The sequence below is a fragment of the Cebidichthys violaceus genome, unplaced genomic scaffold (genome assembly GCF_023349555.1).
Source record: "Cebidichthys violaceus isolate CVI_PGR_0920_01 unplaced genomic scaffold, fCebVio1.0.p SCAF_3, whole genome shotgun sequence".
Classification (NCBI taxonomy): Eukaryota; Metazoa; Chordata; class Actinopteri; order Perciformes; family Stichaeidae; genus Cebidichthys; species Cebidichthys violaceus.
In genome coordinates, this window is record NW_027176483.1 from 21,807,191 (window position 1) to 21,825,028 (window position 17,838).

General features: G+C 49.8%; 1 protein-coding gene across 1 annotated transcript in view; it reads left to right on the top strand.

Annotated features, from left to right (window-relative positions):
• lrp5 (low density lipoprotein receptor-related protein 5) overlaps positions 1-17,155 on the top strand; it is a 46,597-nt gene extending 29,442 nt beyond the window's left edge. The window contains exons 12-29 of the mRNA XM_068723513.1: positions 4,193-4,409; positions 4,493-4,646; positions 5,302-5,437; positions 5,624-5,868; positions 6,642-6,826; positions 7,508-7,656; positions 7,792-7,969; positions 9,202-9,398; positions 9,751-9,956; positions 10,050-10,240; positions 10,491-10,700; positions 10,789-10,914; positions 11,551-11,787; positions 12,181-12,291; positions 12,378-12,617; positions 12,812-12,954; positions 13,253-13,350; positions 14,343-17,155. Of these exons, the coding sequence (XP_068579614.1) occupies positions 4,193-4,409; positions 4,493-4,646; positions 5,302-5,437; positions 5,624-5,868; positions 6,642-6,826; positions 7,508-7,656; positions 7,792-7,969; positions 9,202-9,398; positions 9,751-9,956; positions 10,050-10,240; positions 10,491-10,700; positions 10,789-10,914; positions 11,551-11,787; positions 12,181-12,291; positions 12,378-12,617; positions 12,812-12,954; positions 13,253-13,350; positions 14,343-14,658 (3,339 nt within the window). The 3' untranslated portion in view covers positions 14,659-17,155. The remainder of the gene's footprint in view (positions 1-4,192; positions 4,410-4,492; positions 4,647-5,301; positions 5,438-5,623; positions 5,869-6,641; positions 6,827-7,507; positions 7,657-7,791; positions 7,970-9,201; positions 9,399-9,750; positions 9,957-10,049; positions 10,241-10,490; positions 10,701-10,788; positions 10,915-11,550; positions 11,788-12,180; positions 12,292-12,377; positions 12,618-12,811; positions 12,955-13,252; positions 13,351-14,342) is intronic.
• Positions 17,156-17,838: the final 683 nt, after the last annotated feature.

A 17,838-nucleotide genomic window follows, 5' to 3' on the forward strand; every position in this document is an offset into this window, starting at 1 on the left:
ATGGATTGAGGAATGGATGGATGATGGATGAGTGGGTGAACTGATGGACTGACGGATGAACGGAGGGACGAATGGTTGGATTGAGGAATGGATGGATGAGTGGGTGGATAGGTGGACTGACGGACTGACGGAGGGACAGATGGATGGGTAGATGTACAGGTTGTTGTTACATAGAAGCTGTACATATACACATTAACATATACATAATACTCAACATAGAGAATAGATTAGAACACGCTTTGTACCTGTTGTAGTCTACAACAACTACTAATCACTACTGTATTACATTTTGGTTTGAGGTAGCGGTAGAGTACATGATGTGCATATTCACCATGTCACGTGATCTAGAAAGGATGGAAAGCGTTCTGTGGTTGTAGCTTGACGCGTGAGGGTTTGCTGCTTCGTGTCTCTGTCAGTTGGACAAACCCTCGAGGCTCACTGAAATGTTGTCTCAACAGATCTGAAGAGTAGCTGACTTATACAGTGAATGAACCCTGCATCAGGTCTCTCCACACGACGCGCTCCATCACCGCTGCAGTCAGGTGAGGATGGCAGCAGCGGTGAATGGGCCGAGGCAGGACCGGAGTTCAGCATATGGACGCACAGTCAGCAGTCGACGATGTCGGGGTTTCCGTCCCGCAGGACTCCATTCATCCCGCGTGTTTCATTATGTCCATCAGAGGACAGCGTATGTGAACTGTCCCGCGACGGTCTTGACTTCTCCCTGCTCCCTTTGTTTCTCTTCTGTTTGCTCGCTCTTTTTTATTTCTTGCCGCTGTGTCCATGAGAAGAAATGAGACGTTCTCACACCCAAGATGAAAAAAGACTCTCGGTGCATAATTCCTCCTGAAAAAACAGCGAGTGCAGAGAAAGAGAGGAGAGGGCAGAGAAAGACAGTCTCTCTGCCGTCTTTTCACTGGGGCGGCCATGTCTAATTGTGTCACGGTGATAAATGAATGGGTTTTTTGTGGAGGGGTCAGGAACCTCCCTCGGATCAGAGGCCCGTCAAATTGAATGGTTTATTTTTTTATTTTGTTCTGTTTGCTCCCCCCCCCCTGAATGGATATTTAAATGAGTTTTCACTCAGCAGATAGCTGGAAGCAGCGCTCCTCATCACAGCAGCAACACTAGATCTCATTCTGCTCTGTTCACGGCCCACATATTATCTCTCACTGAAGAGGGCGGAGTTTAGACTGAAATCAAACGCCGCGCCGTGTTTGAGCAAAACGTTTCAGCCGGTGACGCTGGAGCGCCTCCTCGTCTTCACTCACTGTGGAAGCACATCGGTGTGTGTTTTTAACTGTGTTTGGCTCTGGTTTGAGGGATAAAATGGGGATTATTTTGTGTGTGTGTGTGTGTGTGTGTGTGTGTGTGTGTGTGTGTGTGTGTGTGTGTGTGTGTGTGTGTGTGTGTGTGTGTGTGTGTGTGTGGACAGAGGACTCGGTGTTCGTATCCATGCGTTACTGAAGATGTTCAGATTCCTTTGTGGGACTGCTTCCAGCACCTGGACTCGTTAATAACACACGGCGTTCGTGTATCGATATGATATTGCCATGCAAGATATTGAGATACTGTGGATTTTTCCCCCCAGCTCTACTTTACAGCTAGATAGATGATCTTTGTTGTCTCTTGTTTTTCACAAGCTGTGAATGTTGATGTTCATGAAAACAACAGGTCGTCTTTCCTGCTCAGCAAACTATTTCTCCACGCGGACGGTTTTTACGTCCGTTTAAACCGTCCGGCAGAATTCCTTTTCCCATTTGTGAAATCTCTGGCAGCGCGTGGCAAACACACACACACACACACAGACACACACACACACTCACACAGACACACACACAGACACACACACACACTCACACAGACACACACACACACACACACTGGCGCGGGCTGCAGATGACTGTAGCGCGTCTCAAATAAAAGCGCGCTGCTATTTCAGTCGACGGTGGTCCAGTAATAGCACGGGGCGGTGAGGAGGAGGGCTGGACACCAGTTCTAATTGCAGCCTTGTCAATTGCAGCTCTCACTTTCGGCTCGTAGAAACATGCACACACACACACACACACACACACACACACACACACACACACACAGCGGGGGGTTTGCTGGCAAGGGTGGCTGTATCAGTTTTCAACGGCCTAGTAATAGATGCCTTGTGACTGATATGCACACACACACACACACACACATAAACACAGAACAGAGAGACGAGCTGTGGGGAATTGTGGGTTTTGCATGTATGTGTGTGTTGGTGTATGAGTGTGTAATCAGCAACAACATTTCTGGTGGACAAAATGTTGTCTCTCCATCTGTTACTGACAATAGTTTCCATTGACTTGTTTTTTATGCTCATATTGTTACAAAAGTTGTATCAATTTGATAAAACTTCCGTCAATTGGGGGGAAAAGAACATGAGGTGTTTTTAGTCTTTGTTGAGAAAGAGTTTATATAATATATATATATATAATAAATTCATGCGTAGAGAAGACTTAACCCACAGGCTGATCAGCTGTTTCTGCTTCCAGGATGCACATTGTCTTTGTCTCCTGACAGAAGAAACAACAATTCAAACAATTGAAACAAAGTCCTGAAGACCTCTCTCCATTTGTCCCTCATGGACGGTTAGACGGCCAAGTGTCTTTTCTTCTTATCTTATCGCTGATGGTCTCGTTTACTCACGTCGGTCATGTCGAGGCATCGCTATTAAATTGAACCATTTCCATGAGCAGGTCCTCAGCGTCGCTTTAAGAAAGGACACCTGAAGACAAGAGACTGAAGCTGGATGGTTCAGGAACCTTGCGAGGGCTTCAGTCGTCGTGTTTCCACTGTATTTTACACACAGCGCATGACTACGTCATTGTCGTGTGCTGTTTGGTATGCGAGTGAAGCCGGAGGCTGTGGAGCAGACCACAATGAGGAAGTGTTGTTGGTTTTCTTTCATGTCTCTGCTGAATCCAGGAACCTGCCAAAACGGGGATTTGAGTCTGCTCCACTGTGAGCACTGGGACCCTTTATTCATCTGCGTGTTTGATCACACATCTTCTGAACAACCATGTGGTTTCTAACTGCTGACTGTTTATTATTAAACTAGTGGCCCATTGAGTAACTGATTAATCGACTTGTACGTCAGTTCAGTTTTCCTGTATCTGAACAAATGTCTTGATGCCACAGATGTGTTGTCAAACTGGGGAATTTCTAAATTTGTTTTTGCCCATTTCAGTGTTTCTTTTCACGTCTGTGTCGTCGAAGTGTTGACGTAGGTCGACCATGACGAGTCGACGCACTGCAGCTTAACAAAACTCAATTAAATGCGCACATTCAAGCACATATCTGCTGTGCTTATTATCACCATGATATCTGAATCGTGCGATCACAATGTCCGAATAAGCCGAACAAAACGGACATTTTAGGTGATTTTCCAACAGCGCCGGCTGGCTGGCTTTGATGACGAACAACAACACGCGTCTCCCGGCCTCGTGCGTCACCTCTCAGTGTCCCCTGGAACCAGCGTTCGTTGCAGCGCTTTGTGTTCCTAGTGCTGCGCGTGTGTTGTATCGAGCCCAGGCTAAATGTTAGCACCGTCTCGGTCCATTCACACGGAGACATTAAATCAAACTCAATAGGCTTTCAAATAATCAAGTTCTCAATCTGGATTCACACTTCACCTCGCTGAAAAACAGCAGGAGTGATCTGACGCAGGGAAAGAAATATGTTAGTGTCAAAGTGGGTGGAACCCCCCCCCTTCCTGCTGAAAATCACTTTTCAGCTGGCGTTTCCATTATTTTGTCCTGCTCTGTGGATGTTTGTGGACACATTTGGACACATAACTTCCTGGGGACATTCCCGTTTCTCTCTCTTTTTGCCTCACCAGACCGTTTCTCCCTCCATCCTGTTTCCTCCACCTCTCCTCTTCCCTTTCCAACGCTTCCTCTGTATCACATGTGCTCTTCTATCGCTCCCTGGATGCAAATGAACCCCTCCCCTGGGAGGTCAAAGGTCAGGGTCAGCTACAGAATAGCAACCAAGGCCATAAAGTAAAGCTGTCGTTAGAGGAAGTGTTTTGCTTTTTCTCCTGCGGTTGTAAAATGTAACCATTATATTCTACAGTAGCTTTGACAATGACGGATGTCTTTAAGGTGCACTCTGGCCTTGGAGAAAGCTCTAAAGGTGTCCCCGTCTCCCGTCTCAGGTGATCAACGTGGACGGCAGTAACAGGCAGACTCTGCTGGAGGACAAGCTGCCCCACATCTTCGGCTTCACCCTGCTGGGGGACTACATCTACTGGACGGACTGGCAGAGGCGCAGCATCGAGAGGGTCCACAAAGCCACGGCCGTGCGAGAGATCATCATCGACCAGCTGCCGGACCTGATGGGGCTGAAGGCCACCAAAGTGACGGAGACGCACGGTAAGGGGGACAGGTTTCTCCAGGGGATTTACCGAACAGCCGTAAACTGAACCTGTGAAGTAACACCGTCGATCCGTTTCCAGGTACAAATGGCTGCGCGGAGGATAACGGCGGATGCAGCCACCTTTGTTTCTGGTGTCGGCAGGCCGTCAGCTGCGCCTGTCCCATGGGGATGGAGCTCCTCTCAGACCTGCAGACCTGTGTGGTGCCGGAGGCCTTCCTGCTCTTCACCAACAGGTACGCCTACCTGTCCACCCGCGGGGGAAAAAAACCCCTCTACTGTTTCTGTTACCCGCTTTCAGTGAAGATGACTGAGGCTTTATACTCTGCTTAAATTAGCCGAGCAGCTAGCAGACTGCGGTTAGTTACTCTTCCGTTCTCGTAGCTCTTGTACTCTTACTTGGATCAAGGCACAGCATCTCTCGACAGGGTGAACAACACCAGGGTTGAATTTCAACCTGCGTTCACGTTTCTTTTTTGTTTGTAGCCCAACAGAAACAGAACAGCTAGCAGGCTGCAGAGGTGCATTGTTTCTGTTTTTAGACATTGGTTTAGGTATTAATGAGTGGGACAGAACATGATCAACATCTACGTATTATATATTATACTTATATTATATATGTATATACATTAATCGTGGTTTTACAGATCTCTACAGAGACCACTCCAGTCTAACTCCAGTCTATTTTCTTCTGTTTTAGGCACGTAACTGTACTGATTGTGTGTTGCGGGTGTCCTACACTCAACCCTGGGCCTGAACACATCCTGTGTAGACACAGACAGGCAGTGCTGCTCACGCTCCTTTGTGCTCATTGCGTTACAGCAATACATGTGTGTGAGGTGAGGTCCTAACTCGCTTTAAATGTGCAACATGCTGTGTTCTCCCCCTCAGGGATAACATCAGGAGCATCTCTCTGGGGACCAACAGCAACGACGTGCCCATCCCTCTGACGGGAGTGAAGGAGGCCTCCGCTCTGGACTTTGACGTCTCTGAGAGGAGAATCTACTGGACGGACATACAGGCCAAGGTGGGCCTGAGGAGTGTACTGATGTTTGAGGGGGAACTCGGGTCAAACACTAACCGTTAAATTGTATTCAAAGGTCCAGTGTGTAGGATTCTGTCGGCAGAAATGTAATAAATATGTAGAGATGACCTCTCGTTGTCGATTATCTGCCGTATCAACTGAACTCTCACTGCTTTCTCCTCCTCTCAGACAATCAGCAGAGCGTACATGAACGGCAGCTCTGTAGAACACGTCATAGAGTTCGGGCTGGACTACCCAGAAGGCATGGCCGTCGACTGGATGGGCCGCAACATCTACTGGGCCGACACCGGCACCAACCGCATCGAGGTGGCCCGGCTGGACGGCCAGTACCGACAGGTTCTGGTCTGCAAGGATCTGGACAACCCGCGCTCGTTGGACAACCCCCGATCACTGGCGCTGGACCCGGCCAACGGGTAAGAATGGGAACTGCGGCATTTTGATTAGAACAGCTGCCCGGCGGAGGTGAGTCACCGCGGGACACCTGCATTACGCTGGAGGCCCGCGTCTTTCAAGGCCACGAGTTGGTGCCAATGACCTCATGTGGCGTGTCTGTTCCCAGTGATGTCACAGTGCTGGTATGCAGGTACCCCCCCCCCCCCAATAACCTCCAGCCGAGAGAGGGATGATGCTAATAAACCCGTTTGTTATAATCACTGTTCATCCTCGGCCAAACCACCTCGAGACGCTCTCATTCGCCTGTGTGTGTGTGTGTGTGTGTGTGTGTGTGTGTGTGTGTGTGTGTGTGTGCGTGTGCGTGTGCGTGTGCGTGTGCGTGTGCGTGCGTGCGTGCGTGCGTGCGTGCGTGCGTGCGTGCGTGCGTGCGTGCGTGTGTGTGTGTGTGTGTGTGTGCGTGTGTGTGTGTGTGTGCGTTACCTGTGCCGGCGTGTCAGATTCCCCAGCACGTGTCACTCAGGCGGTATCTCGATGGAGTAACTGGCGGAGGACTGTCAACACGCTCGCCCGCGGGGCGTCTGATGTCATTTAATGATCGCGTTCTCATGCACACACGTTAATGAAGACAAGTTGTCTCCTTTGATAGAAGTTAACAAAACAAATGTTACAAAGTGGAAGCAGCTTCCCGCTCTGGAATACATGGTCCAATTAGGAACCGTATAAGCGATCGTAAGCCCTTTGGGGACTCCCTGTGCTCCCGTCCCGGGCTGAAATGGGTGATTTGTCTCCGCAGCTACATGTACTGGACAGAGTGGGGGGGTCGACCTCGTATAGCCAGAGCCTACATGGATGGCAGCACCGTCACCACCCTGGTGGACAAAGTGGGCCGGGCCAACGGACTGACCATCGACTACGTAGACCATCGCCTGTACTGGACCGACCTGGACACGTGCATGATCGAAAGCACCAACATGCAAGGTTCGGACTCACGCGCCGACAACCAGCCGGCCACCAAAATGATCTCTGTGGCAAACAAACGTTTATGGTACTTTTGTTCAGCAAGAGAATCTTCACACATGGTTTTTGGTCATAAAAATGTCTTCAAATGTCTTGTTTTTAGTTCTGATGGGTAATAATTTGGCCTCGGTTGTAACAGTGTTGAACCACCTCATCTCCTCCAAACTATAAAGTGTTTAAAGCTCATCCACAAGTTTGACAGGATCACTCAGGAGTGGGCGTGGCTTAGCAAATACGGAGGCGCGGCAGGAAACTGTACGAGACTGTAGACGTCCATCCACAGCTCAGGAGGAGGATCAAATGAATGAATAAGACCTCAGCCATATGCTCTGCCAACACACCTTCTGCTTACTCATATCCAAACACGCACCTCTGACACAGGATTAGCAGTTAGCACGCCACACAACCTAACCTTTACCAGACTAATCTCTAAAACTGAAGAACTGGGAAACGTGCTGATTCAGGAGACTTCATGACCTTCCCTCTAGTGCCACCATCAGGCCAACTCTGTCATTTCAGTGAATCTCCTGACGATGGACTCGCGCCTGATCTCCATTCACTTGTATGTAAACGTTCAGTAACGGTGGAGGCTTTGCTTGATGCTCAGATGATGACGTGAAGGCGTTGTCGTCTCTCCCGCAGGCCTTCAGAGGGAGATCATCGTAGACGACCTCCCTCACCCCTTCGGTCTGACTCAGTACCGGGACTTCATCTACTGGACGGATTTTAACCTGCGCAGCATCGAGCGGGCGGACAAACGCAGCGGACTCAACCGCACGGTGGTGCTGCAGGTATGGAACCGCGTCGATTCAGGGGTGACAGCAAATGCAACATGTTTGATTCTTAAAGAAGTATTCATGGCTTAAACATTGGCTTAAAATATCAGTCGGTAAATATAGAGACACTGAGCTTCACTGTGTCCTCAGGGCCAGCTGGAGCTGATGCTGGACATCCTGGTGTTCCACTCCTCCCGCCAGGAGGGGACCAACGAGTGCTCCCACAACAACGGCAACTGCGCCCATCTTTGCCTGGCCACGCCCGCCGGTGCCCAGTGCCGCTGCGCCTCCCACTACACTCTGAACCCCGACGGACGGAACTGTAGCTGTAAGTACCGAGCTGCTGGGAGAGAAGCGCAGGGACGTCTGGGAACGGAAGGCCACCGGGTTGAATCCCGGGACTGGGACCGGGAGTCCTGGGACCGGGAGTCCTGGGACTCCTTTAATAAGTGTAGCTGAGGTGTCCTTGAACAAGGCAGGAAAATACAGCACTGCTGCTCTACAATAAAAGCTGGTGTTCAAATGTCATCCTCACCACTCTGCTGCTGTTCAAAATGAAGCCGTTTACACTCATTTCCCAGCTATTGTTGAGAGGAACTAAACACAACTTAAATATTGAGAAATCAGACACAGTGAGGTAGGAAGGTCACTGCACTTCTACTAACAAAGGGACTTCAGAAAGAGCTGGAAATTGGCTGCTTTATGTTTCCACCATATTTCGATACGTCTACGGTTCAGCTACTTGAACCGCTTCACAGTTGAGTTGCAGAACATTCACAGTGAGATGGGTGGACATGCCAAGGGTTCAAGGATCATTTATTGTCATTATGCAACACAGTGTTGCACAACGACATGCGGTTGTAGCCAATTTGTTACACAAGAAAAACATGACAAAAACACAAACAGTCAATCGGCGTCCTGTGAGAAGCTACGGCTCAACAGGTTAGCATAGACGCTGCAGTACGACCGAAAGAAGAGCAAAGAACAGTGACCAGTGACCGCTGAACGACGCTGCTCTCTCCAGACGGCTTCGGTGACAGTTTGATTGACAGGCGGTTCATCCAATCACCTGTCAAACCTTCTTTTGAAAGTTTCCTGTCCGTTTCCAAACCGTTCTCAATGACGGTTTCTGAGATGATTCGGCTTTAGTTAAGACGAGAACAACATGAAACTAAAATAAAGTAAAGAAGTAAAAGGTGAAAGGATTGACCTCAGTTGCCTCTTGCTCAACAGCCAGCACACACACACACACACACACACACACACACACACACACAGAGACTGAAATCCAGCATGCTTGTGTTGCTTCCAGACCTTCCACTCATCCTAAAGTCATTGGACCATCATCCAGAGCGGTTCCAGCTGCTCTGGTGTGTGTGTGTGTGTGTGTGTGTGTGTGTGTGTGTGTGTGTGTGTGTGTGTGTGTGTGTGTGTGTCTCGGGCTTCTGTGTTTTGACCCCCGTGTTTGTATTTCACAATAGGCTAACTTCAGCCTTCCCGTGTGAACAACCCTGTGTCCACTCATGGCGCTCACGCCTCCTCCGCCTTTTCTGTCTGCAGCTCCCTCCAGCTTCCTGCTCTTCACCCAGAAGGCGAGCATCAGCCGGATGGTGCTGGGAGGGCAGAGTCCCGACATCATCCTGCCCATCCACGTCCTCAGGAATGTCCGGGCCGTCAGCTACGACCCGCTGGACCGGCTGGTCTACTGGCTGGACGGACGGCAGAACATTCGCAGGGCCAGAGACGACGGAGCCATGGTACGAAACTCACCCCGAGACACACGGTCACACCTAAACGCTGAGTGCTACTCAATGATAGATAGCGGGTAGGAGGTTTATCCTGATTCTCCTCCCCAAACTAAGTGCTTTACAGAGAATTCTCCTCACCGGGACAAAAGTAACGGAGCAATCAGCAGCTTTTAATCAGTTGAATCACCCGGAAATTTCCAGATTTGCTGTGTGGAAGTTGCATTGAGCGGGTTGTTAGTAATCACTTCATTACAGGATAGACATTCTCAGTGCGTCGGGGTTATCTACAAAGAGTCACATGACTAAATATCAAATTGAGCGGACCGTTGAACTCGTGACCTTTTGATCCGTTTGCCTCCAGTCGTCCATGATCGTGAGCAGCAGCGCTCAGCCGGTGGACAACCAGCTCCACGACCTGAGCCTGGACCCCTACAGCCGCCACATATACTGGACCTGTGAGACGACCAACACCGTCAACGTCCAGAGGATGGACGGACACATCCTGGGCGTGGTCCTGAAGGACGACACCGACAAGCCGCGGGCCATCGTGGTCAACGCTGAGAAAGGGTGAGATCTCGTTCTCTTCTTTTTTTACCTCCGTAAAGAATGCACTGTGAACTGAGCTGTGTCTCATATCAATGTGTCTTTGATTCCTTGCAGATACATGTATTTCACCACGGTGCAGGAGCGCTCAGCTAAGATCGAGGGAGCCAGTCTGGACGGGACAGAGAGGGAGTCTCTGTTCACCACTGGTCTGATCAGACCGGTGGCTCTGGCTCTGGACAACAAACTGGGGAAATTGTTCTGGGTCGATGCCGACCTCAAACACATCGAGAGCAGTGACCTGACGGGTGAGTTACCGTAAACAGACATGATTCAAAAACACATAGTATCAATGCACCTTTAAACCCTCTGAACCAGAAGTAGTTTCAGGGTGTTTTACTCGTCTCATTTAAAAATTCACCTTTGATACAATCTTTGTTCTGATTGATTATTTGGCTACATTTCAGATATATCAGATACATATCGTGTAGTTTTTGGACTGGATTGGTAGGGACGTAGTATTTTCTTTCGTCTTATCTGATGAAATCGTTCCACCAGGAGCCAATCGCATCGTCCTCCAGGACTCCAACATCCTGCAGCCGACGGGGCTGACGGTCCTGGGCGATCATCTGTACTGGATCGACCGGCAGCAGCAGATGATCGAGAGGGTGGACAAGTTGACCGGAGACGGACGCACGCGCATACAGGGACGGATATCCTACCTGACCTCCATCCACGCTGTGGAGGAGATGGACCCACAGGAGTTTGGTACGGACCGTCAGCGCCAGTTACCGCCGTGTCGGGCTTTGTCGGGCTTTGTCGGGTGGTGTGCAATGATTTGTTTTCCTCTCTCCAGCGTCCCATCCTTGTTCCCGTGACAACGGGGGCTGCTCCCACATCTGCATCGCTAAGGGCGACGGAACACCTCGCTGCTCCTGTCCCGTGCACCTGGTGCTACTGCAGAACCTGCTGCACTGTGGAGGTGAGCAGAGAAGCCCCGACCCTACAGGACCCAGAGTAGCTCCCCATTCATGTCCATGTGGAGCCGGGGGAAATGAATTAGGACTTCAGAGAAGATAACACGCTGTGTAATCAATAACTTTATGCAGTGAATGTTTACAGCCCGGCCCGCATTACTTCCTGTCCCCTGAGCTTTAGGCCGTACCGCATGACCACAGGTATTTAGATGTAGTCTTAGTCTTTCTCCTGAGGCAAAATGCTCGTTAGTTTGTTACATCTTAGTCAATTTGATTCCAGTTTTAGTTGATAAAAAGTCATTTTACTGAACTTTTAGTCAAAATGTTTGCTCTTGTGATCTTTAAACACTTTGTTCTGTGTCAAATGTCCTTCTTTAGTCGTCAGATTAGATTAAACATCTGTCGGCCTAGTCCAGCTAAAACCGAGGATTTTGTCATTTTAGGCAAACTTCAGTCAGATTTGATAGATTTCTTCCGTCGACGATGCTGCGCGTCGATATCGTCGCCCTCAATGTTTAATGACGTCGGTCTCGTCATCTCTTCGTCGTGGAGCCGAAGGTTATCGATGAACGTGTTGCGTCACCGTTTTTGTTAAACAGAACTGAACGCGTGCTGCCTCCTCTCTCTCCCTGTCCACACAGAGCCTCCCACCTGCTCCACGGAGCAGTTCACCTGCTCCACGGGGGAGATCGACTGCATCCCGATGGCCTGGCGGTGCGACGGCATCCCCGAGTGCGACGACAACAGCGACGAGGAGAACTGCCCCATCTGCTCGGCCTTCCAGTTCCAGTGCGACAAAGGAGGCTGCATTGATGCCCAGCAGCGCTGCAACGGCGAACCGGACTGCGCCGATCACTCCGATGAGCAGGACTGCGAAAGTGGGTTCTCGCACGGGAACTGTGAATATTAGCTTTGAGATGCTACGCTAATACTGTAGAAATGAGGTTCGAGAGAAGGGGTCCGTGTTTCAAGACGGGTCGGTCGGTAGCGCTGGGCTTTACGTCAATGTTATATCAGTATTGTGGTTCAAGACTAGACGTCATCGTAGGTTTTGGATATCCTAAAATGGCCTTAGTGTTGTTCGTTCCTGGTTTTAAAGGCTGCATTGCAGGAATGCAATGGTGTTATTTTCTGAGCGGCAAAAATAGTTGTTTTATATCTCTAATATCTTGTTTTCTTTTAGTATAAGACCTTCAGCAACCGTTTCACATTTAGACATAGTGGTAAATCATTAGTAAGGAAACTGACCGTCTGTGTCTTGTGTCCTCCAGCCATCTGCCCTCCGAACCAGTTCCGCTGTGGCGACAACCAGTGTATCACCAAGAAACAACAGTGTGACAACTACTCTGACTGTCCCGACGGATCGGATGAGCTCGCCTGTGGTAAACACACTGAACTATACTGTCAGCACAAGTGTTGTTGTTTCTGGTCAAGTGCTCGTCCCTGACTCTGCATCCTCTGCTTCTAGAGTACGTGTCTCCTCCCTCCAGTGGCATCCCCAACGCCGGGCCCAACACCATCGGTCCGGTCATCGCCATCATCCTGCTCGTCTTCGTGATCGGCGGAGCTTACTTCGTCTGCCAGCGTGTGGTGTGTCGGCGCTACAAGGGCCCCAGTGGAACGTTTCCCCACGAGTACATCAGCGGTACGCCCCACGTGCCGCTCAACTTCATCGCCCCCAGCAGCTCGCAGCACGGAACCTTCCAAGGTAAGATCAGATTCCAGATTCCAGCCTCCGCTTCAAAAGGGACGGTCAAACTAGCACAGGGGCTAGTTTGTTGTTTTACAGTAGTGTAAAACAACTACCGTATACCATACAAAAATATGAAAATATTGAGATGTTCTATATTTACTATTTTCCCAGCCCTACGGTAATAGTAAAGTGTGAACTGCTGTGTGCAGGTATTTCCTGTGGGAAGTCCATGATGAGCTCAGTCAGCCTGATGGGCAGCAGCAGCAGTGGAGCTCCTCTGTATGACAGGAACCATGTGACCGGAGCCTCGTCCAGCAGCTCATCATCTACCAAGGGAGCCTTCTACCCCCAGGTACACACACACACACACACACACACACACACACATCCTTATCCTTGTACTTCTACGTTTATGAGGACCCTTTTTCAAAGGCCCGTTTGAGGGTTAAAACACCAAGTCTTAACCCTCAAACGGGCCTTTGAAAAAGGGAGAACCGACCAAATTTTAAGAAATGTCCTCACTCTGTTGGTAAAAAACGAGTGGTCCTCACTATGTAGCAAGTACAAGTACCCATACACACACACACAGTCTGTGTGCACGCTGTTTCCTGTCCTCAGTCAGATAACACAGGGATCATTTCTGTCTGCAGATCCTGAACCCTCCTCCGTCCCCGGCTACTGACCGCTCTCTCTACAACACAGAGATCTTCTACTCCTCCAACAGCCCGTCCACCACCAGATCATACAGGTGACACACACTCACTCTGTCTCACACACTCACTCTGTCTCACACACTCACTCTGTCTCACACACTCACTCTGTCTCACACACTCACTCCGTCTCACACACACTCACTCCGTCTCACACACGCTCACTCCGTCTCACACACACTCACTCCGTCTCACACACCTCACTCCGTCTCACACGCTCACTCCGTCTCACACGCTCACTCCGTCTCACACACCTCACTCCGTCTCACACACGCTCACTCCGTCTCACACGCTCACTCCGTCTCACACACCTCACTCCGTCTCACACACGCTCACTCCGTCTCACACACACTCACTCCGTCTCACACACCTCACTCCGTCTCACACGCTCACTCCGTCTCACACACCTCACTCCGTCTCACACACTCACTCCGTCTCACACACCTCACTCCGTCTCACCCACACTCACTCCGTCTCACACACCTCACTCCGTCTCACACACTCACTCCGTCTCACACACACTCACTCCGTCTCACACACTCACTCCGTCTCACACACCTCACTCCGTCTCACACACTCACTCCGTCTCACACACACTCACTCCGTCTCACACACCTCACTCCGTCTCACACACTCACTCCGTCTCACACACACTCACTCCGTCTCACACACACTATCCTGGCTCTATTGCTGTCAATCAATTCCACAGAACTATTAAATTCTTGTGGATTCGTGTTTTTTTCAAAGACCCCAAAAACACGAGACACCAAGATTGAGATCTTAATCGTATTATTATCATACGTTGGCTCCAGGTGAACACAGCTATAGTTGAGGTGTCTTTTTGATTGCTGTAGAAAAAGGAAACCTCTGAAGGGGAGTTCAAATACAGATGAGATGCAATAGAAGTAGAGACTAGAGAATTTGTGATCTTTATATCTTCTGAACTCACACTGAAGGTCTTCCACACCACATGTGTGACGTGAAGGTGAACCTGAACCGTGATCTAAACAAACCGTCTCCTTCCCATCAGACCCTACCACCCGGTCCGCGGCGCCGCCCCGCCCACCACTCCCTGCAGCACCGACGTCTGTGACAGCGACTACACCCCCCACCACCCGCCGGCCGTGCCGGCGTCATCGGCGGGCCGCTGGAAGGCCGCGGGCCACGGCAAACACAACAAGTACTACATGGACCTGAACTCGGACTCGGACCCCTACCCTCCGCCCCCCACCCCCCGCTCCCAGTACCTGTCGGCCGAGGAGAGCTGCCCCCCGTCCCCGTCCACCGAGCGCTCCTACTTCCACCTGTGCCCCCCGCCCCCCTCGCCCTGCACCGACTCCTCGTGACCCCTCCCACCGGCCGCCGTATCCCAGTGAGGAAGGATGCAGTCCGCTCGCTACAAAGAACCGGTCTCGTCTGGCCCCCCCACTTTACCAGGGAAAGAACTCACGTGCCAACCTCCAGCCCTGACCGGCTCACACTCGCTGCTTTTGTTTCAGCTGGTTAGGCTCAAGTGCCTCGCTCAAGGTCCCCTACGTCCCCGCATCGGTCATCTCAGCATTCCAGTCCCCTCGGAGCTCTCAGGGTTTACCGGCATCGGATCGGTTCCACCGCGCGTCCTGCTCTCACCTCGTCGTGGCGGGTTGCCTCACCGCAGGGCACCATGGAGGAGACGATGTGTGCACACGGCCAGCAGCTCCCTCTCAGATATTCACATCATCGAAAGAGGAAACCTCCTTTCCTCACTTCTCCATCAAAAGACCTCCATCTGTCCCCGCTCACAGTGACTGCTCCTGGCTCCTGGCTCCTGACTCCTGGCTCCTGGCCTCCGCTAAAACTCACCGGCCGAGCGAGTTACCGGTGTTGAGCAGAGCGCCTCCTTCCTCGCAGCGTCCTTGTTGGCAGGACTGTATATAGTTTTAAAAATGATATAAAGGAGGAATTATGTCACGATTTGATTCACGCTGGCTGATCCACCGCTCCACACGAACAAAACAAACAAAGGACAGACGGACGGACGTGCGTGAGCGAGTGACGGCGGTCCAGCTGTTGTAGGACAAAAGAGAAAATAGATGATGACCGCATTCATGTGCGGCGCTATGAACGAACAGCAGACGGATGGAATCGGGCCAAGATCGAAGTGTGAACACTTTTTGTATATTTTTTATTTTTTTTGGAATAGTGTCCCTCACATTTCAAATTGTGAATTCTTTAGTCGTTGAATGGGGGGGGGGGGGGCTTTTCCCCAAATCAACCAAGAGACTAATCTGCCAGCAGTCCTTCCTTTTTAATTTGCCATGACAACGCCGTGTCACAACTACATACCAAATGAATATCCACGTGTAAAGCTATTGTACATATGTGTAATGAAGTCAATGACCGAGTGGTGAGAAGTGAATCTGAACCTCCGCCGTGGCGTCTTCTTCACCCTCATCGTCACGTTTACCAAAAGTATGTTTGCTGCTATCGTGTACATACTCTATCAGTTATTATTATGACGTATAATTCAACCGAAAGCCCCAAACTACCACTCTCATACTGACAGTAGACCATGAAGCTATTTTACAGTTAATGACAAATTATTCTTATAGCGACTCTTTGTTATTCGTATTTCTGTTTGTGTGTAGATCATCGCGTCTGTGTCTGTGTCCGTCGCCGTGTTTGGGTTTTGAAGGAGTCTTTTTTGTGGGGGGGGGTGGGGGGGGTGTAGGAAAGAGGTCCAGCTGAGACGTTTGGTTCAGAGCTGCTGCAGAGATCAAGCTGAAGGTCTTGGTGTGCTTCAGGTGTCTGGCCGTTCTGTTGCCCCGAACATAAAGAGCTTTTGTAGTATTTTGCTGTACTTGTTGTACTTTCCTTTTTTACATTTTTACTAGAGCAACCCCGGAATGAGTGGTAACGTTAGCTTAGCGCAAACCATGAACTGTATGCTCCCTAATAGCTCAACTTATCCCCATACAGCGGTCCGTAGGATCACTCCTCGTTTGCGTCTTTTCAAAATAAACTCCCGTCTTCACAGGAAACAACAGTTTAGGTTTAGGCAACAAAACCACTCAGTTAGGTTTAGGAAAAGATGGGATACCTACCAAGTACGTCACATTAGTTTGAGTAGGTTTTGCTACGAATGCTGGATGTGAGTTCAGATCAGCTGCGGTGTCAACGCGCAAAACACTTGATTGAATCATTGAAAACGATACAAAAAGGTGCTGAAGCTGCTGAAGCGCGCTCCGTCTGATCCGGACCTCGCTCAGTCCAACAAGCACACCGAGGCCTTGAGTCGCTCACCTCCAGTATAGTGAACCCGTCTATGAAACGCCTTCCCAAAAACAAAAGAAACGTCCCCATTGTGAACCTAAAGTCCAAGGTTAGATAGGCTTTAGGTCTTTGCTTCAATACATTGTTCTACAGGTGGAGACGAGCTGTGTCTTCAGGGTTCATCCAGCACTTAAAAGTGGGAAGACGTTTGATGCACTTAGAAAACAGAAAAGAGATCTTTTCGCCCTGGCTGTGGAGTCACAGCAGCACACAGAAGAGAGCACCGAGCTTCCTCTAGCTGTCCCTTTAAGTCTGAGCCGCAGGAACCTCTGCAGTCCCTTCATGGTGTGACGCTGTCAAACCCTGACGGGACGTTCCTGAGAGGTTCTCTGTGTCGGTGGGAACTCTGAGCAGCACAACTCCTGTATATGTTAAGGGCTATAGGCCCCGCCTCAAACCACTGTGTCAGTAAAAACTCCTTAAAACCTGTATTTGTTGTCTCAGTTAAAAATGCTTTGTGTAATGTACACTTGTGACAATTTTTTTTGTATCAAAAGCATTTTTATATAATAAAGGTTCTATTTTAAGGAATTTTGTTGCGTCTGCGTTAGTCTTGAGTTGAAGGATCGATGAGCGCTGAGGTTTCCTGATGGAACCAAAGACCTTCTGAGCGTTCTACGTGAGGCTCATACATAGAACCACAGGAACACAACATACAGAGAACCACAGAAACACAACATACAGAGAGAACCACAGGAACACAACATACAGAGAACCACAGGAACACAACATACAGAGAACCACAGAAACACAACATACAGAGAGAACCACAGGAACACAACATACAGAGAGAACCACAGGAACACAACATACAGAGAGAACCACAGGAACACAACATACAGAGAGAACCACAGGAACACAACATACAGAGAGAACCACAGGAACACAACATACAGAGAGAACCACAGGAACACAACATACAGAGAACCACAGGAACATACAGAGAGAACCACAGAAACAACATACAGAGAGAACCACAGGAACACAACATACAGAGAATCTCAGGAACATACAGAGAGACCCACAGGAACACAACATACAGAGAACCACAGGAACATACAGAGAGAACCACAGAAACAACATACAGAGAGAACCACAGAAACACAACATACAGAGAGAACCACAGGAACACAACATACAGAGAGAACCACAGAAACACAACATACAGAGAGAACCACAGGAACACAACATACAGAGAACCTCAGGAACACAAC